The sequence below is a fragment of the Lynx rufus genome, unplaced genomic scaffold, assembly GCF_022079265.1.
Source record: "Lynx rufus isolate CCGP_SWC_20201006 ecotype Redwood Valley unplaced genomic scaffold, mLynRuf1.p SCAF_4, whole genome shotgun sequence".
Lineage (NCBI taxonomy): Eukaryota > Metazoa > Chordata > Mammalia > Carnivora > Felidae > Lynx > Lynx rufus.
Genome location: NW_025814856.1, coordinates 99,722,470 through 99,743,868, shown reverse-complemented (window position 1 = coordinate 99,743,868; position 21,399 = coordinate 99,722,470). Strand labels below are relative to the sequence as shown.

General features: G+C 39.9%; 1 protein-coding gene and 1 non-coding gene across 5 annotated transcripts in view; both read right to left on the bottom strand.

Annotated features, from left to right (window-relative positions):
• The window catches only part of DYNC1I1 (dynein cytoplasmic 1 intermediate chain 1), a 283,160-nt gene that overhangs the window by 89,794 nt on the left and 171,967 nt on the right, over window positions 1–21,399 (bottom strand). For all 4 annotated transcript variants that reach the window (XM_047096199.1, XM_047096201.1, XM_047096200.1 and 1 more), the window contains one exon: window positions 17,737–17,862. In XM_047096199.1, the coding sequence (XP_046952155.1) occupies window positions 17,737–17,862 (126 nt within the window). The remainder of the gene's footprint in view (window positions 1–17,736; window positions 17,863–21,399) is intronic.
• LOC124525240 (small nucleolar RNA SNORA62/SNORA6 family) lies at window positions 9,577–9,730 on the bottom strand. The gene has a single exon (XR_006965448.1). It is a non-coding gene; the product is annotated as a small nucleolar RNA SNORA62/SNORA6 family (small nucleolar RNA).

The following is a 21,399-nucleotide window of genomic DNA, read 5'->3' as shown; positions in this document are numbered from 1 at the left end:
GTTTTCCTTATGCTTTTGATTTAGGTAGACTTAACTTAATGATGTTAACAGAGTTGCCATTGATTCTTGCATTACTTGAACTACTGTCTAGTGGTGTTCTCCCCCTGTCCCCAAAAGCCCTTCAGTGGCCTCTACTGGTCAGTTCCTCCCCAGGAACATTCTCTCCCAAACGGACAGCATTCACTCACTTGTCTAAATAGTAACTGACTTTATTGGTTTCATTCCACAGCAAGGATGAGGGAAGGCGAGGTTTCTAGTTTTCCCTGTCTAATAGGAACCAGCCTTAGGCATACCTGTGGTTCACCACCCATCCCCAAACCATTTGCAGGATCTTGAGGTAGGAGGTAGGTATTCTTCATGTGAGGTCGCCCCCTCCTAATGCAAGCTAGCTCAGGCTTCCAAAGGCTGTTTCCACAAACTAACCTAACCATCCCTATCTCCACACCACTTTCACCTTTTCGCACTAAGTCTTAAGTCAGATGACACCCAGAGTGGGGGGTGTTCTGGGTAAAATATGCACTAATTATTTCAGTTTTATAGCTTGCAATCTACTGCAGATCGCTCATTCTTGTTTTTGACCTAAGAGAACAGGCATACATTCCTCACAGGCAGGGTACAGACCATATTCATCATTGTGGCCTTGGCACCTAAGCAGGGTGCTAGGCACAATAAAGGTCTGTTCAATTGTTCTGGATAAAATGCAGTCCATTCCGATGTTGAAGTAAAAATCACTACATTTCAACCCTGAAATTAACTTAGCCCGGGAGTCCAGTTTGGGCCTAAGCAGTGTTCGCAATTTGGATAATCATGAAGAGCAGACGCATGGGGTGGGCCTGTCAGAACTCTAATAGCATTAGGGTGCTACTGGTAAAATATAAAAACTGTATTTTTTTTGTATTATGTATTATGTATTATGTATTATGTACTTTGTATTATGAACTTTGGAGCCATGTATTATTAAGGCCTCCTTGACATAAAGACTACACACTTAGGGGAGAGAATCTCTGTCTCCCTGTTTGTGGACCACATCCTGACTGGCTTGTTCTGGAAGCTGCTGGGCTGTTCAGGGCTCTGGAACACGATCAGCAACAATAGCTCCGCAGCAATGAAAGCCAGCACGTGGCTGTGAAGCTCGCTCCGGAGGTGTGTGACGGCAAGCCCTTGGTGTCTGATGGGGTGGGAGCATCGGGGAAAGTGGTGGGGCTTGGATGCTGGAGGTCCAGCAAGCTGCCTTTAGCATCATAGGCCGTCCTTGAGACCTTATTCGTGAACATACTTGTGACTCCCGCTGGGAAGGCCCAGAAAACAAGAGGGAAGATTTGAAGAGCCCAGAGAGCTTAAGTTGCAGATGGGGTGAGAGCTATAGATGTATGGTTTATGCTGTTAACAAGACCTCATTAAATCAGTCTGGTGTGGCTTAGGAAAGCCAGGATTTGACAGATAGATGGACTAATACATAGAGGGAAAATGAATTCGGTGACATCAAGCAATATAATATTTTTCTATTTTATAATATATTTAATAGCATAAGATGTTGCTATTTCCCTTTTAAATATATTCCAAATCAAGTATTTGAAGCAGTTTTATAATCCTCTGAGCTGAAAATATAGCTAAGAAACTCGTAGAAAGTCTCCTAGAGGATTAACAGTTCCATGGTGGAGAATGTATTTTAATTCAGAATTCGTCAAGTAAAGCAGCCTCCTCTGTAGGTTTTACAAATAAAAGCAACTGGTGGCTAATATTTCTAATCTTCAATCAGTTTTCTGTGGATGAAAAATCAGAATCAGAGATTATTGCTTTTACAAAGAATGTTTAGACATCCCAGTGACATGATCACTATATAAAATATAATTCAAATGATCTCAGTTTAAACACTGACTTTGACAGTTAGTAAAATCATTTAATTTTCTACTATGGAAACTATTTTAATAATTTTAACCACTTTTAGATTATATCAATTCTTTGAGATGAAGGACGATGAAGAAACAAACTAATCTCTGTAAATTGAGCTCCACTGCAAAAATGATCTCCATTCTTCAGCAGGGATATTAATGGGTAACCTTTTGAGGGCCTCTTCCTTGTATTTCTCTTCTTCTGCCTCTTCTGTCTCACACGGCTCAAAGGAAACCTAGCTCACGAAAACAGACTTACTTAATGATCCCCTTCCCTCGGCTTTCTCCCATTCTCTTTCATTCACATTCCCAACTTTACATCTCTCTTCTCATTTTCCTTGTTTCTTTCCGGGGAATGACCACCTCAAAGGATTAATTCAGAACAGGCAGCAGAAAACGGTAACAAGAGTGGGCAAATCAGGATGTGGATTTAAAATCAAGAGGTATTTTAAAGGAGGAGAGTTTCTCAAATTAAACATATGTTAAGAATATGGGTTTGTTGTTCATGGCATACCTGCTGCCTGTGATCCCACCCTCATCGGATCAGCCTTCAAGGGCAGAGCATTCCCTAGTGGAATAATAAATACAGCGGCTTGAGTGAATATGGATCTGGGCAGCCCAGCGACCCTCCTTTCCTCTTGGTCTGACTTCACTGTTGGAACACAGGTGGTCACTGAATGGGCTGAAGTAGTGAAATGGATCGTGGCCCCTTGGGCTCAGAGCCAGAGATAGAGAGAAAATTCAGGTTCTAAGGAATCAGGCTTTGGGCACATAAAAATTCTAATGTTCAGTCCTGGCATTTATACTAAACTTTGCTTTAACTGATATTGCCTGTTTTCCAAGGCATCGTCTTTCTTACTTTGTTATATGTGAACTAGGCAACAAAAATCCATTAGACTTTCGAAAAATAGGTTGTACGGATGCTTAGAGTGCTTCTCTTTGCGCTGACCTTCCATCAACTTAACAGTATGGCAAACTGTATTCTGTAGGTAAAAATGAAAGACTTGCCTTATGTCAGCACTTTCATTCTTCCCGGTGTATCATATCAAGTAGTTCTCTGCTGTCCCAGAATTATGTGCCCAAATATTGTTGATAGGAACCAGTCATACTTATGCTCATTAAAAGGTTTCAGTAGGAACTATGCAGAATAGCGATATATTATGTATTTGTTCACATATATCCTTCCTTGCATTAGAGGAGTTTTGAGGTGGAGAGCAGTAATTAAGATACTTATGATTTGAATGCACTCTACTGATAGACAAGATTCAACAGTCTTGGATCTCTCAGGATAAGCATCCCTGATATGAACATAAGAAATCCATGTGGGTTTTCAGGGAAATATTTTTAGTGTGGTGTTGAAATAATATAGGTATGAGAAGCTCAAGACCCCTCTCTCCCATTTGTTTTGATATTATTCTTAGGAAACAAGAACTGCCTAACAAGCTGTGAAATTACCACAGAAGAATAAAGGATAACTGGCTTCCCTTTACACTGTCTGAAAAATAGTACTTTCTAACTAAATCAATAGTGTTGGGGAACAAATGATTTCTGAGTCCCTCAAGCATTTCATAAAAGTCCATTTACGAAGTATAGCATATAGACAACAAAACCTTCCTAACTCTTCATTAAAGCAGTCAGGCCTCTGACATTTGATTACTAGTTCAGGTTATCACACAGTCTTGGTGTGCATATATTTTCGTATTTCTGTAACAATGCCCCAAATCAGCAGAGAACCTGATATATGAAAATTCCTATATATACAAAAAATAGTTTAGAGGATGTGATTATTTGCTTTTCAAAAAAAAAATCATTTATTTATCAAGGTCTCCTTTAGTGAGCCATATCTGATTGAGAACTGGCCTTCTTTCTCCATGTTGTCTGAATCTGTGATGTTTTAAAGAACTTGGCTCAGATGTCCCCCTCACAAAGGGGAGAACATATTATAATGTTCTAAAGGCAGAAGGTTTGTGTTACGCCTGTCTCAGCAGCTTCAATATAGAGACAGGAAAATCCAACGAAACCCAGTTCCAAAATTTAGCAAGTCCTCATAATTTGAGCAAACACATTAAAGAAGATGCCATGAAGCAGGTAGACAGTATGATCAAAAGTGTGGCTTGGGAGGTCAGGGGAGGAGAGAAGGTAGAGCACAGGTAGAACTTTCCTTCCACTGGTCACCTTCCCCCAAAGTGAAGTCTCATCAATCTTAATGGCCATAGGTTGATACCACGTCGTTACACCTTCAATGAAGTGATGTCAAAGAAAGCCAGCTGAGGACAAAGATGGTGAGACACATGACGAAGGGGGTGGGAGGGAGAATACTGTATTTATGTGTTCATCCCCACTCTTGCAGAAACCCAAAGTCAGCTGCCTTGCTTGAGGGATTGTTCCCCTTGACATTCCAAGGTCATGTTGCCTCTGTCCGTGATCCATAATCCTTTAAGACAAAATGCCATTCTGCTGCAAGCACACTGGAAAACTCTGCAGCACTGGCCAGAGATGGGATGGTTTGCTCTGGGACAGGAGCATGAGCAATGCTCAAGCCAAGCAAGATGACGACTTGGCAGGGGAAGACAGAATCGAGAAGAATTAGAGAGAGTTCAGGCATCAAATAGGTGGTTGGCCCAGAAAATCACGAAGTTTCCTTCAAACTCTGAGATTCTACAATTCTGCATATTAATAGGTCTCATGGAAAGAGGGTTAACCCATATATGAGAAACAATGTACACACGAAAAGCAAAAGGGAAAGCAAAAAAATCCCTTCCTACACCCCTTAGATTGCAACATGGCTAAACTATTTAAAAATGGTAATTTGACTTAGCTAGGGATTTCCATTTAAAAATGATTAGAAGATGCAACAAAAATATAATCTCTGGTTACAAATATTAAATGGGTATGGATGCAGAACTATGGGTCAGTAGTTAACATTGGCCAATGCAATGTCTCTGCTGCTCAAACAGAATTCAATTAAATTTATGATGGAAATCTCCATAAATGCTCACGAAGTATGTGCACAGGGTCTGTCCTCTCTCGCCTACATTTCTGTGTGTGTTTGTGTGTGTGTGTGTGCGCGCGCGTGCACGCATGCACGTGCGTGCGTGCTTGTACTTTGCTGCTAACAGAGCACATTTGCTTTGACTGTGGAGCTCTTTCCAGACATTAAAAGCCACAATTCTAGTTTTTATACTTAGAAAACACTCAAAATGTGTTTCTTTCTAGGGGAAAAAATACTGTGCCACCTTTGAGAGTCAAGCCCTTTGAATCCCATCAACTGTTGTGGGAAAACTTCTGATTCTATTTTTGCAGAATCTTTGTCTCGTATTTTCTGAAAGGCTTTGAGCTCTTGCACGCACAATCTTCTAGCGGCAATTTTAGCACAGTTGAATGCTTTTATTTGTGTGGCAGGTAGGACACACGATAATACACATCACTAAATTAATACTGTTCCCATACAAAAATTATTTTCTAGGACCTGCTTGCTGGTTGCCTCACTGTGGGATCAGAAGGTGGGATACTTTGATTTTAAACACAAGGGAAGGGACAGTGGGAGCCAGGCTTTTAGTGATGGAGCCTTTAGGGCCCCAGGGTAACTGTTACACATCTCGTGTGGAAGAACACAGTGTGTGACATCAGTGTCTACAGACAGCCCCCACTGAGATTAAAAACCACATGTAAGGCAAAATAATTTACTAAAATGTTGACAAGAGCACTCTGTTTACGAAACATGTGCAGGGGGAAAAGCTGACTAAGCCAAAGGGAAAACTTGCGTGTAAGCTGCTTATCAACTATCCTTAGCAAGGTGAGGAGATCTTGGCAGCACTTTGGGGGACATTTTGACTTCTCTTTGCTTCATGCTCTGGAGTTATTTTTTCTATTTTTTTTTTCATGCTGTCTCTGTAACACAACCTCTTTACATAGTTTATCTCAGGAAATGACAATTGGCCGTCGAATCCCATACAAATTGATTGGATATGACAGCTCAAAGGAATAAATATTCTGCAGAGAAGAAAGTTTCTACTTATACTCTTGTATTTTCAATCCTTTTTTTTTTTACCCCTTCTTCCTTAATTTTATTATTTCAATTAGATCATTTAAAAATCAACACATCACATACCAACCTCCCCTAAGAGCAATCATAAGATTTGATGATTTTTCTGATACACAGGCTAGGGTTTCAAATTTGCATTATTTTATCTACTGAATTAACTATGAATTCTAAACCAAACTAATGCTGCCATGTGTTTTTAAACATCTCTAATCTAAACCATCTGGAGAGGCATGGTTTTGCAAAGGCATCCTTTTCAGGACACTCTGTGGATTTTGTCACTGCTTGAGGTTTTGGCAAACCATCAACATTACTATAATTCTCTTTTATGAAATATAGCTTTTGACTAGGATTTTAGAGTCTTGGGTGTGTGCGTGTGTATTTATATGAGTGTGGGCACTTGTGTGCAGTTTTTGCTTCTGTCCCTTTCTTTTTTCAGAAGACGATATTTACAATAAACTTATTTTACTTTTTTAAACTTATTTAAAGAAACAAAGGTTTTTATTGCATATAAGGAATAAATTTTATTTCATCTACTCAAGATAATGTCAGACCAAGTTATTAAGAAATGGAGAAGGACTAAGGAATCTACTCCTGAAATCATTGTTGCACTATATGCTAACTAATTTGGATGTAAATTAAAAAATAAATAAATAAAATAAAAAAAAAAAAGAAGTGGAGAAGGACTTTTAAATAACCCACCTTACTGGATGTAGGTGCTGGGAATACTTTCTAAACAACTCATTAGAAGAAAACATATCAGCTTTAGAAACCACAACAAAAAAAGTGTAGATATAAAATTATTATGGCAACAATGATTTGTGGGCATGTAAGATATGAACTCAACACATTTATAAGGCGATTACAACTGAAAATTGACTAAGCTAAATATTTTGCCTAAGAAAAGCAACACCTTATTTATTTCTTTGGCTAATAATGCCCATTTCCTTTAAAAATTAGAAATCAAATACAAGCATGGTAAGCAAAGTGTAGACTACTTATTACAACAAAGGTTAGAAAACTTCTCCCGGAAGTAAGGATGATGATTCTACTTCCACGGATTCTCTTCAATAATAATGCTTTCAGGTAATTTCAAGAATTAATCACAAAAAAAGGGAATGGATAGCCTTTTGTTGAGAGTCATTGTCTGAAATCAATTAAAATAATGTGACTAATGGGGAATATACATCTCTGTAAGTTATAATGACGTGGCATGTTCAAACAACCTCTTTCATCCAAAAATATTAGGCAACTTAAAGATACACATAAATCAAAAGGTTTTGGTCAAGTTTGTAGAGGGGAAAAAAAGGTCTATTTTTAAGAAATACAATGGCCTGGACTCCAGAAATGGATCTGTGCTTATGAGATAAAGATACCAAAGCAATGCACTAGCACTCCTCTCAGAGGTGGTAGCACCTAGAACACTCTCAGTGGGTGCTAATGTGGCCTGGGGCAATACTACAGCCCACCTTTCTGTTGTTCACTGTTTCCTTTCCCGAAATGACATCCTCCATAGCTACAACTTTGAGGGAGAGGGTTCCTTCTGAGACTCCTTTTTTTTTTTTTTAAGAATTCCTGATATTCTTTTTTTTTTTTTAACTTGTTTTATTTTTTTATTTTTTTTAATCTACATCCAAATTAGTTAGCATATAGTACAACAATGATTTCAGGAGTAGATTCCTTAGTGCCCCTTACCCTTTTAGCCCATCTCCCCTCCCACAACCCCTCCAGGAACCCTCAGTTTGTTCTCCATATTTATGAGTCTCTTCTGTTTTGTCCCCCTCCTTGTTTTTATATTATTTTTGTTTCCCTTCCCTTATGGTCATCTTTTTTTTGTCTCTTAAAGCCCTAATATGAGTGAAGTCATAGGATTTTTGTCTTTGACTGACTAATTTCACTTAGCATAATACCCTCTAGTTCCATCTACATAGTTGCAAATGGCAAGATTTCATCCTTTTTGATTTCCGAGTAATGCTCCATTGTGTGTGTGTGTGTGTGTGTGTGTGTGTGTGTGTGTGTGTGTATATATATATATATATATATACCACATCTTTTTTATCCATTCATCCATTGATGGACATTTGGGCTCTTTCCATACTTTAGTTATTGTTGATAGTGCTGCTATAAACATTGGGGTGCATAGGTCCCTTCGAAATAGCACACCTGTATCCTGTGGATAAATGCCTAGTAGGCAATTGCTGGGTTGTAGGGTAGTTCTATTTTTAGTTTTTTGAAGAACCTCAATATTGTTTTGCAGAGTGGCTGCACCAGCTTGCATTCCCATCCTGATATTCTTTCAAACCTGCTTCTGTCTATATTAAAATGCTGAAGGATAAAGGAAAAGCACAGTCTGATATTCCAGAGAATGAAAGCCCCATGTAGGGGCGCCCTGGGTCATATGTCTTTAGGAGGGACAGCTCTTAACAGGCATGCTAATTTGGTCTTGGAGGAAAGTAGAACATTTGTCAACCCCATCTTCCTTACTCTTGCTTCAGGGTCTCCAGAGTGGGTTCAGTATGGCAAATGGCCAGCTAGTCTACATAGACTTCAGTGAAGCCATATGAGCTATGTAGAGACCAGGGGGTTCCTTTATGAAGCCTGTGCCTGAGGCAGTCAGTATGAGTACTTAAGCCAAAGAAGCAAATACATCTGTACCTAGCACATGGTGGAAGCAGAGTAGCAGGGATGATATTGAAGCCGTGCACACCAGTACAGCATTACCTGTTATCAAAATTTCAAGATCATTTTGTGCTTGTTGGTAAGATGCCTTCCTCATGTTCTCCCAGTGCTCCCCTGCTTCCCAGTCACCCTGGTCCCTTCCTCCTGCACCTCTAAGTCACCATCTCCCCCATTCAACAACTACAGATGCAACACCTAATACAAAGCAGGGCCACATCTGTGCTATCTGGATGGTGCCATACAGATTACTACATATTTGGAATTTCATTCCTGCATGTTACATCACTGTAGCTGACACTGAGCAAGCACATACTCGGTGCCTGCCACTAAGTGCTTTATATATATTCATTTATTTTACTGTCGTGTATGACTTGCCCATGGTCACAGAGCTTCTAGGTGGTGGGACCCAAATTGCAATCCCAGGCTGTATGGCCTTATATAGTGTTTACCTGTCTCCTAGGACCCAGTAAGTATCTCATCATCATCATGTTATGAAACAAACATTTAAATGATTGAGATAAGAGAATTTTGGAATTGTCTCAGATTCCGTCTTCACCTGGCAGATCATACAAAAAGCACACACAGGGATCTGACCGGGGATATGACCAATGTGAGGGGAACTGGCCGAGTGATGGGAAATAGGGCATGGTGGGGACTGGGAAAAAGTGAATAGCTCTTGGGGAGGGAGGCGGCTTCTTCCCAGCTCCAGCAAACTGCTGTGAGGACCTGGTCATGGTGGGTACTCCATAAATATCTGTTGAATGAGTGAATAAGTGAATGAGTGAATGAATGAATCTAATTTAGGTGAAATTCTTTAGGAATATATTCAAGCAAGAAAAATAAGAATGCCAAGGTTTAAGCTTCTTCCCACGTGACCATCATGCAATGATACTGAGACAACCATATGTAAAGAAATGTTCACCTACTACTATAAACCAAATTGTATCCCCCACATTTTTTTTTACTTGTAGAAAGAATTACTATCAAACTCCACTCATTGGGCCAGAGAGCCTTGTGGTGTTAGCAAAAGACTTGCCCTTCATGTAACGCACTACCAACACTTGTGAGTTCTTCGGCCAGCCAGCAGCTTCAACTCCAAGCTCTCACAATGTCCATATTCCTTCACAAACATATGTTGAAGTCCTACCCCTCAATGTGTTTTTAATGGGAGATGGGGCTTTTGAGGTAATTGGCTTTAGATAAGGTCATGAGGATGAGTCCTCATGATGCTATCAGGCACCAGAAGAGCTTGCTTTCTTTCTCCCTCTCTCTGCCAAGTGAGGATATATCCAGAAGGCAAGTGTCTATAAACCAGGAAGAGAATCCTCACCAGACACCAAAATAGCTGGCACCTTGATCTTGGGCCTACCAGTCTCCAGAATGATGGGAAAATTATTTTCTGTTGTTTAAGCTACCCAGTCTATGGCATTTTTTATGGCAGCCCCAGCAGATTAATACCCCTATAGAATCTCTTTTATCCTGACAATAATCTTCAGAGGTAAATAGAATTCGTTCCCTGAGAACACCCGTTCCCCTTAGACCGAGGCTACCCTGACCTCAGTGAATGGCTGGGTGGCAGAGTGGTGAGGACAAAGGGAGGGACAGGCTAGAAAGCTTGCTCATATTGCCGTCTGGCTCTCATTGCACAGCATCAGTAATTCCTGGGGCAATTCTCTGATGAGGCACACCTGGAGAAAGCCCAGTTCAGACAGTATTAGTCCAGGGCATGGGAAAGGAAAGAAGGGCATTCAGGGACTGAATAATCTTCAGTGTTGGGGTTCTGTGCCTTCAGTAATATATGCACATGAATGGGGCAGAGCAGACACTAGTTAGTCTCAGGTTTCATCATAATATTACACTGCAGCGTGATCACTTGCAATATGAGATGGCAAGACAAAGAAAACACTTAAGAAATGATCTGTTCAAAGGTGTATTCTCATGGCATTCTCTGTATCAAATAGCTCACTTGGTCCCTCGTAAGGTGTACAGCCTCCTTCATTGCTATTTTCAGATAATGGATCGTCTACGATACAATCTGTTTGCTATAATCCTGCTGATAATTCTAATTTCCCTAGATGGATTCCAATGGTCAATTCTGCTTGTGCTATTTTTGGGGGAGAAGATTCCAGAAAGAGGGCAGATAAAGAGTGAAAGCTGGCAAGGCATTTTCCCTGCTTCCAGCTTCCTGGGCCAAAAGAGAAAAAGAAGCCCCTGCTGTTTGATTTAATAAGGATCAGTGTCTAGCTCAAGCCTCAATCATCAGACCAGTCATACTCAATTGGTATAAAAGAAGTATTTCCGAATGTCCGTGTTTCATTTCAGCACGTACATGTAAACTCCCTTAGGCTTTTTTCTGAAGGCACAAAACAGCCGCTGTGCTGATGTTCCTCTTGTCCCGTCTATATAACTTGTATCTTTTTTGTAAGAGCTTAATTTTACATTTACACCATATGCATTCTTCAATTTTCCATAACTGTGTACTTCAAAAAGTGTATCACGATCTACACAGCAATGGTTGAGGTGTCCTCTTCCGGGCTTCTCCAGCCTGCAGTACCTCCATCATCACAATGAAAACTGGGTTTTAATTACATTAGTTAGCATGTTCTTTGTCCACTTTGTTCTCTAATGACTAAGCACCTATTATATACTTTGATTTTGTCACCGGGGAACTCATTTTGAATACAGAGTCCTACTTGTCAGAGAACTTTCTTTTCCTTCATCCTGTTACCCTTAAAGGTAAAAACTGCCAGTTATTTTACCAGCAAAACATGGGTTTATTCAGGAAAAAACAGAATTGCAATCCAAGACAAACAAGGTGTAGCAAAGCCATAGGCAAGTGGGGGAACAAAGGAGAGGCATGTTTTTGAGGAGAAAAGGGGTAAGTTGGGAAGGCTGTTGTGAACTAAAATCCACTGGAGTAACCTGGGAGCTCAAAGTGTGGTGGCTTTTCATTGACTGTTGCCCGTGCGGGGGATGAGGAAAGTGCTTCCTCCCCTGGCTGGAGTAGTAGAGCAGCATCCTTGTGCAAGGTCAAGTCCGTCTCTTCCTCTTGGGTCTGCAATTGACTATGAGCCATAGGGCATGCATGAGACCTCCCCCTGTCAAAACCTCCTGACTATTTTAGTGAAGTTTCCTGTTATTAATTTTCATAATCCCCTCCTCTTTTTTACTTCTACTAAGTAACCTCTCCTTGCTATATTCCAGAGAAAAGCTTAGAAAATACCTTTTCTTTCCTTTTTTTTTTTTTTTTTTTTTTTTTTTTTTTTATCAGCCAGGCCATATGAAAGTTACCCTTCCTTTAAGTAAAATAAAAATCCCTGAGCGAGATTCTAACAATTCTCTGGTCATAATACTCCTTGGAAGATGCATTTAAATTAATTTATGTCTTTGTGTCTATAGCTGTTTTGTTGACTTGGATTATGGACCACAAGCTGGGCTGGGGAAGGGACAAAAACTGATGGGAGAAGAAATCAAGTTCATTGCAATAAACCTCATAATTCCATTGAGATGGCAGGAAGTCTCTTTTCCACAACGTGACAACATGGCCTCGACGACTCCCCCAGGTGACTCAGCAGTGTGGTCAGCTAGGGCCAGGGCTGCAAGTCCTGACTTTCCGTCCCCCTGCTGACCACCAGTCTACATTCCCTCCTGTGTTATCATCACTCTTCATGAGGGCAGCTCTCTTCACGGTCAGCGGGAACCTCACCCAGAACCAAACACTGGAAGGCCAAAAGCCATGAATTGCAATCTCATCTGTACCCTTTACAGAATCTTAAGGAGAAGCAAAGCCACACATAAGAAGAAAGTTAAGTGAGGATTTTAAACACTGGCACCAATGAAATGAGTTGGGATCACTCCACTTCCCGGCTCTGCTTTCCCTCTGAAATGAGGAGGGTTTCAGGTCATTGTCAGTTTCAGGCCATTGTCAAATAATCTTTAAAAAGAGAATGCTAAGAACAAAGAAACCAAATCAGGAAAAAATAAAAGTAAAAATAAAAACCTCTGACCAAGCCAAGCCTCTAAATATAGCTTTTCCACTTACCTCAATGCAGATAATTCTAAGATCTATATTCCTGATTCTATTCATTCCATTTAAAAGAGAAAGACCACACCAGGGTAAGCAATGCAGGGTGGTCAGAATGCATAATCTAATGACAGTGTGTGCAAGCCACTACAGAAGATGTCAGGAGCACTGCCAGACTGTGTGGTGGGCTGACTGGCTGATTTCTATGCACAGTCCACCAATGTTTTCCAAGTATGGACACAGCTCTTACAGAAATGAAAATAGAAAATGCAGGACCAGAGCCCACACTAAAAATTCAGTTTAGCAAAGACATGAAACTGCCCATGGAAGTAAAAGGTATTTGGCCTTGCTTTTCTTAACAGGGAGAAACGAATCTTCATACTGCAATCTTTTTATGATTAGGATAAAAGCCTGTCAGTCTTTGCAAAAGAACACTGAGCTGATGTCTGTGTTTTCTGCATTTGCTTTCTAGGGCCTGAAATAATGCTTTTCTGAGCTATTGGATTTGTTTGCAATTATAGTGTTCTGGAGAGTATGAAGAATCAACAAAGATCAGCAAGAAATGGATAACTAATGCAACATTTAAAAATGATAACAGTATAGTCATCAAAAGGCACCCATTGCTTCTTCCTATCTACACTCCTTCTTCCTACTAAGCAAACTCTCTAACTTTGAAATTACTGGAACATCACAGATGAATGAGGAAGCACATTCAGACTACCTGATTTCAGCGAGATAGTGTCTAGAAGGGACCAGTTGTAGTAAGTAAATTTTACCGAAGATCAGAAAGGATGTAGAAGAAAAGTGATAGGTCAGTGAGTTGGGGTTTTGGTTTTTATCCTATGTATTTTAATTCTGTGGGCTCTCCAAATCCTCCTTTATGTTGAGAAGATGGTAAGGAGAGCTATGGTAAGGGCCATGTCTAACTGATCTCTTATAAAATGGCAGGCTGCCGAAAATACATCTTGTATGAACTACACAGCCTTTGCTCTCAAGCCCCACCTGGCCCCATCACTGTGGAGCATGGCCTAGCTGATGGCATGATATAGCTGGTAGAATGGGCCTTGGTTCCAGTATTGGTTCTACTGCTCATGAGCTGCAGAACCCTTCAAGTACAACAAAGAAGTAACATCTTGGCTCCTTCCCTGTTGTAAGGATCAATGAGATGATAAAGGGAGAAGCACAAAAAACGTAAATTATTTGAGTTCAGTGCATGGTACCCAAACTGCCCTTATTATTCCCCATCCCCCACAATAGTCATCTGCTAACTCATCTCTGATTTCCCTGGTTGCCAAGTTACCCCTGGTTTGGTCTCCCACTAGCTCAGGCATACTCAATATTATAGCACTTAGGTTTTCTTTTGGTAGCTACTGGTATTACCTGGCTTTTATCCTACTTTCAAGGATATCCACTTAGCAAGGTGTCTCACTATCCCAAAATAAATGGTACTCTCCAATTCATATTCTCTCTATGTCATATTCAAGGGGGTCTTGAGCCCATTCCTGGAAAAACAACTCTGGGTCTTCTGATCATTCACCACAGAGGCAGATCCCAGCAATGAGTGAGTTGAGGAAAAGAGTGTGGGTCTCCGGGGCGAGGATGGGTAAGTGGGAAGGGGCAGGGGCAGGGGAATTGGTTAGGAAATTTCTCAGTTTGAGTCAAGTAGGAGATCAGTGTCAGAAAAATAAAGTCAAGACACAGAGCTCTAGTTTGGGTCAAAGAGGAAAAGGGACGTGTGGGGCAAGAAGAAAAGTCCCACACTTCCAAATAAAACAGCCAACTAGTTTTGCCACCTTATCATCCCCTTTCTTCATATCTCCTCTACATCCTGGTAGTCCCTGCATATTCATATTACTGCATATTCAAATGAGCTGGCAGCTTTTAAAAATGCCCAGGCTGGACCTCAAACTAATGAAATCAGAATCTCTGTTGGTGGAATGCAGACATCACTAGTTCTTAGAGGTCCAGGTGATTGCAGTATCAGATAAGAAGGTGAAAGCAGCTCTGATTCATTTCTTCTCTATTCACCCGTCCCCCATGACACATAGCTAGAGATGTTACCTGGCTGAATCCCCTACTAATGCGGCAGGAGGCAATACATGTGCTTTGTGGTAAAAAAGACCTGATTTCAAAATTGGCTTTGCTATTCACAGATACCTGCCCTAATTTCATGACTTCTCTGAGCTGCGGGTTCTCATCAGGAGAGTAACAGGGCTTTATGACAGTGAATGTAAAGATATAAAGAGTAGATTCTCAATATGTGTTAGTACCTTTTTTTTTTTCATAAATTCAATGTCATGGAGACATTCTCCATGTCCTCAAATTATTGCTTTTTCTCATGTCTTAGGAAAGCTCCCATTCACTTAAAGTCTAATAATTTCAAGGTTGATCTCTCTAGGTATATTTGCTTATTAGCCCAAAGTGATATGGAATTAGTAGGACTCCAGGAGTTATTAAAGACATTGATTTCCTGGATCGCTCTGAGGTGAAATTCAGGTATGATGGTTAATTTTATGTGTCAACTTGGGTAAGCTATGGCACCCAGGTTTTGGTCAAATACAAGTCTAAATGCGGGTATGAAGGTATTTTTAAATGTAATTTACATGTAAATCAATAGACTTTGAGCAAAGTAGATTATCCTCCATAATGTGGATGGGCCTCATCCAATCAGTTTAAGGCCTTAAGAGCAAAGACCAGTTTCCTGAAGAAGTACCAATTCTAAACCTCTGTCTCTGTCTTTATATCTATCTATCTATCTATCTATCTCCTATTGGTTCTATTTCTCTGGAGAAGTCTGACTAATAATACAGCAGGGATCCTCAGAAGGGCTTCATAATAATGTTTGCTATGCCCACTTCCTCCTTTTCCTCCACTTCAGAGAGGGATCAAAGCTCTTTCTCGTTCACCTTCCCAAAGTTGGTGATACATTCTACCCCCTACACTTAGGTCAATTTAAGAGAAATAATTTAGGATCAGAAACTAGGTACTGTGATGGTATTTAGCAATTAGGTTTCCTTAAGATTTTGTAAATGCGTCTTTCATGAATATGAAGGGCCATTTATATGAACTACTTGTTTATATCTGAGTAGCACAGTCATGATGTTCAATATCTTGAAATGTGTGTGGTTAAATTCTGTAGCTATCATTTGATACCTAGAATATCAGAATCCTCACGGTCTTTTGCACATGTCATTTAACCAACTCCAAAGTTTAAAAGTATTAGAATCCTCACTTTTCTCCCAGTGAGAAGGCTGGACAGAGTTTAGAACCTTCTGGTCACCAGAAGAAGTGAAGATAATAATAGGAATTTGGGGGATAATGGAGATATTTTAGTCAACATCTTTTGGTCAGATATGGAGAGTACCTCTTTTTTTTTTTTAATCAGGAGTTTATTTTCTTCTAAAATACATATATTGGATCATTTAAGGGAGAAACTAAAAATGAAATTAAATGTGCACTGGTGAAATCTTCAGTAAATGATCCCAAAGTTACCAGGACAGGAAACAGAGGATGCTCCTTTCAGTCAATACTGGTATAAACTATTGTGTGATAAAATAGTTAATTTTAAAATTCCAGGTAATTCCAAAGACCTAGGAAGTCTGCTTCTTCATTCAGCATTATTAGGTTCCTACTCACCCTTACTACGATGCAATGTTGTGAATAGTAAGCATATTATTAAGTGGTTATCGTCACAGGCTACCTATAGCCAGTTAATATAATAAATTTAAAATATGATAGACATGTACATTGAGCAAAACAATAAAATGTGTTACCTCATGTTTTTAAAAAATCAAGATAAGCCTTTAACAGAATGAAAGTAGCTTAAATGGCACTGTTTTACAAAAATGTGCTTCTGCTTATCCCATAATCCTTTCAGTATTTTCCTGGTAATTCAGCAAACTTCTTAAAACTGAACAAAATTAGGATTTTGTGCTTCTATGTTTACAGAAAGAGCATATCAAACTGACAAATTTGATAATCTTAAAAAAAAAGAAAGAAAAAACTGTTCTTATTTCAAAGGTCCAAAAAATAAGGGTTATTTACTATGCCGACCTAGACTTCTTGTTGTTTTTAAGATAGTAAATTAGAAAAACATGGCCAGAGTTAGAGGTTACTCAATCAGGTTGAAGCTGGGACTTTTATTCCAGCAGCTCCTGTTCCCCAAATTATATCTGATAATGTTCTAAGTCTAAACATATTTGAGTTCAAAATGATACTCAGCTCTTAGATATAAAATGTCACTAAGCTTCCAAATATCAACAGGTTTACCTACCCTCCTCAGCTGGTGTATTTGTATTCAGAGTAATCTGCCACTCAGTACCTCTGAATTGTAATATTTGAGGAACTGAAACTTTGAGCTGGTATGTTTGTTTTGTATTTTCCTATGCATAATCACAGGATAGGAACATTAATAAAGGGGTTGGTGTATTGGCCACTGCGGAGGCCTATGATTTAGGTAGAGTCATGGCAACAAAGCAAAGCTGAATGTGTGCAAGTGTAAAATAGACCTCAGCCTGTATTGTGTTGAATAGAAGAGAAGACAAATGTGTCAAAAGACACAAGGAGTAAAATATCCAAAACCGTTTGAAATGATCATTTCTCAAAATTCAAGAAAGGTTCATGATAAGTACTCCCCTACACCAACTACAAAAACATTATTATCTGGAAGCAAGATGGCACCTGTAAACTTAAAATTGGCCAAGTTCCTTTGAACTATATCTCAAAGAGAGGAAGAAGCTTGAAATGGTAGTGATCTGAGGATGTCCACGTGGGTTGGCAAGCATATGTTGCTGCTAAGCAGAGGAAGTGGTACACCAGGATTTCTTCATAAGCGTGAGCTCTTTATAAACTCATCCTCACGAGGGCTGTTTTAAATAGAAAGAAAATGACACACAGTCCCTGACTGGGCTTCCTAACTGTTTGGAAAGAGTTGCCACTTTCCCCAAACGTTAGGTTACTGTGGGGGAATTTTCCAAAACTGTCAACAATTCCATTTTTATACTGGGTTCTTCCTCTCCACATAAGACAGATGCAAGGCGGCATGAACTATATTTGGTCTTGTAGGAGACGTAAGTTATTTTTACTATGCTGACTCCTACCTGACAGTGAAAGACGTATTCTGGTGTGGTTTTCTTAAACTTCATGTTCCAGACCAAAGCCACTCCATCTGGTTCATGGGGAGCATCTTCATTGTTGTTGTAGGAAGCAACCATCAGCTCGGGGTACTGGATGGAAAAGGTCACAAGGATGAATTATGTCAAATTGCCAACATAAGGAAACTTCCTTATTCCTACAGACACATGCTATATTACATCATTTAAATGACACTGTTTTAAAAATGTAATTTATTGTCAAATTGGCTAACATACAGTGTGTACAGTGTGCTCTTGGTTTTGGGGTAGATTCCTATGATTCATCGCTTACAAACAACACCCGGTGCTCATCTCAACAAGTGCCCTCCTCAATGCCCATCACCCATTTTCCCCTCCCCCCCACCATCGACCCTCAGTTTGTTCTCTGTATTTAAGAGTCTCTTATGGTTTGCCTCCTTCCCTCTGTGTTTGTAACTATTTTTTTCCCCTTCCCTTCCCCCATGGTCTTCTGTTAAGTTTCCCAAGTTCCACATAGGAGTGAAAACATGATATCAGTCTTTCTCTGACTGACTTATTTCAGTTAGCATCCAGTTCCATCCACATTACTGCAAATGGCAGGATTTCATTCTTTCTCATTGCCAAGTAGTATTCCATTGTATATATAAACCGCATCTTCTTTATCCATTTATCAGTTGATGGACATCGAAGCTCTTTCCATAATTTGACTATTGTTGAAAGCACTGCTATAAACATTGGGGTACATGTGCCCCTGTGAATCAGCACTCCTGTATCCCTTAGATAAATTCCTAGTGGCGCTAGTGCTGGGTCGTAGGGTTGTTCTATTTTTAATTTTTTGAGGAACGTCCACACTGTTTTCCAGAGGGGCTGCACCAGTTTGCATTCCCACCAACAGTGCAAGAGGGTTCCCATTTCTCCACATCCTCTCCAGCATCTATAGTCTCCTGATTTGTTCATTTTGGCCACTCTGACTGGCGTGAGGTGGTATCTCAGTGTGGTTTTGACTTGTATTTCCCTGATGAGGAGTGACGTTGAGCATCTTTTCATGTGTCTGTTGGTAAATGGCACTTTTTTTTTATGTTGTGGCATACTTAATACCAACGACTACTTCAGCCTCTTACAATCTGCCGTCTGTTTCCAGTGTTCCAGGTGTGCTTACCACAGTCACCAATAACTACCAAACTGCACACATTACGGGATCTCTCTGCATTATCTGACATTTGGGCTGCTCCCTCCTTTCTCTTATATTGGTTTCCATACATCTTTCTCTCCTGATTCTTTTCCTCACCATTCTTTTTAGTCGCTATAGGTTCTCCTTCTAATACCTATATTCCAGTGGGGCGGTGGACTGTTTCCTACCCTTTTTACAAAACTCTGTCCATACATTCTCCCTGGGTGATCTCATCTACTCCAATGACTTTAATAAGCTTTAAAATGCTGACAATGTTCAAATCTATATCTCTAGCCTTGATTTCTCTCTCAGCTACAGGTCTTTTTCACACTGGAGATTTCTCTGAGCTACCCACAGACACATCAGATACAATGCATACAAAATGCACAAGGATGAGCTTATTGCCTTCTATAAAAACCTCTTACTCTTCTACTGTACTCTCTTTTTGGTGCCTTTTATCTAACATTCACCTAGCTGCCCAAGCCAGACACTCCATATTCATTTTTACCTCCCATTTACTGTGTTTTACTACTTCCTTAAAACCTTTCAAAGGCATATTTTCCTTCCACCCTTAAAGGGAGGATCTTCTAAACTAATTTCTTATCTGAATACAAGCTACAGCTGCCTAAATGGCTTCCTTCTTGCAGACTTTCCAGGCCCTACCCTCACCACTCCATTCTCCATCCTTTGTTAATATGACTTTACAAAACATACATTTGGCTAAGTCACTCCTCTGCTTAAAAAACTTTAATGGTTCATCATTACTCTCAAGAGAAAATCCAGGTCATATAGAGTCTTTCATGATCAGTCATTTTCCACCTTCTCTGCTTAATCTCTTACCACCTGCCCTCCCTCCTCAACCCCCACACCCTCATGGACTAGTTCTGGGGTTCATAGGTATAGCCTCTATGCCTAGGAGTTTAATACTCACTCTTACTAGAATACCTCTTATGTGTTGTTTCATTAACTCATTCTTTAAAAAAAAATTTTTTTTAACATTTATTTACTTTTGAGAGACAGAGAGTAAGCGGGGGTGGGGCGGATGGTCAGAGAGAGAGGGAGACACAGAATCAGAAGCAGGCTCCAGGCTCTGAGCTGTCAGCACAGAGCCCGACACGGGGCTTAAACCCATGAATCGTGAGACCATGACCTGAGCGAAGTCAGACACTCAATCGACGGAGCCACCCAGGTGCCTCTCTTTTTTTTTTTAAGCATTTATTTATTTTGAGAAAGGGAAAGTGCATGAGCAGGGGAGGAGCAGAGAGAGAGAGGGAGAGAGAGAGAATCCCAAGCAGGCTCCACACTGGCAGTGAGGAGCCTGATGTCGGACACAAAACCATGAACCGTGAGATCATGACTGGAACCAAAACCAAGAGTCAGATGCTTAACCGACTGAGCCATCTAAGCACTCCTGACATTAATTCATTCTTTAAAATTCAACACATGCATCAAGTCCTTCAAACAATCCTAACTTTCTACCACCCTTCCTCATCTCTCATAGGCTCCCTTAGCATTATTGTGTGTTCCCCCATTAGAGCACTTGTCAAACTGTACTATGGTGTTTTTCCACTTATGTCTCTTACTAGTTTGTAAGCTCTCTGACTGTAGGGACTTATTTTTATTACCTTTTAAATCTAGTATCTTGTAACCTCTAGCACATAATCAACTTGTGTCAAAATCTGTTGAAATACAGATGCTGTTTTTATTTTAGTGACTCTGTGCTCAGTAGAAAGACATATTTAATCCTTTGTTGTCAAATGATGTCGACAATTAAAAGCATAAGTGCAAGAACCACAATGAGTAAAATAATAAGGACTCTAAAGTGAACAGAAATACCTACTTACCCTGTGTGAATTCTGTGCTGTGTGTGTAATTAAACAAGCTGGGGATGAATCTTGTGGGGGGTGTTTATGAGTTAGAAACCATTTCATGAAAATGCCATTCCTACCTGGCATTCCCATAAGGCGGCACCATTAAAAATAGCATCAGGATTATAGCAGATTATATCACTCTTTGCTCACAGATAATTTTCCATCCTTTCTCACTATTTTATATATATATATATATGTATATACATACATATATTTATATACATACATATATATGTACACATACATACACATATACATATACCCACACATACATCTTCTATTAGAAGATGGTCCTTATAACTTTAAACATCAACTTTTTTTCTATCAATAACAATTAAACCTGAGCCTTCTAGGTGACTTTATTAATTTTGCAGCAACCTCAGCTTAAGAAAGCTGCAGGAAGTTACAATTGGTTGGTGCGGAGGAAGTATAATCCAGAAGACACATGTATGCAGCCACCAGGGGAAGTAATCATTCTTTATTAGAAAACGTTCTTCAGTGGCTGAATCGAAAGCCCATTAGGAAAGGCCTTTGATTCAAAGCCCATTCAAAGAAACTAATATCCAGATAAACACAGAAGTCTCCAGGTTGTCCATCTAAAGTTTAACT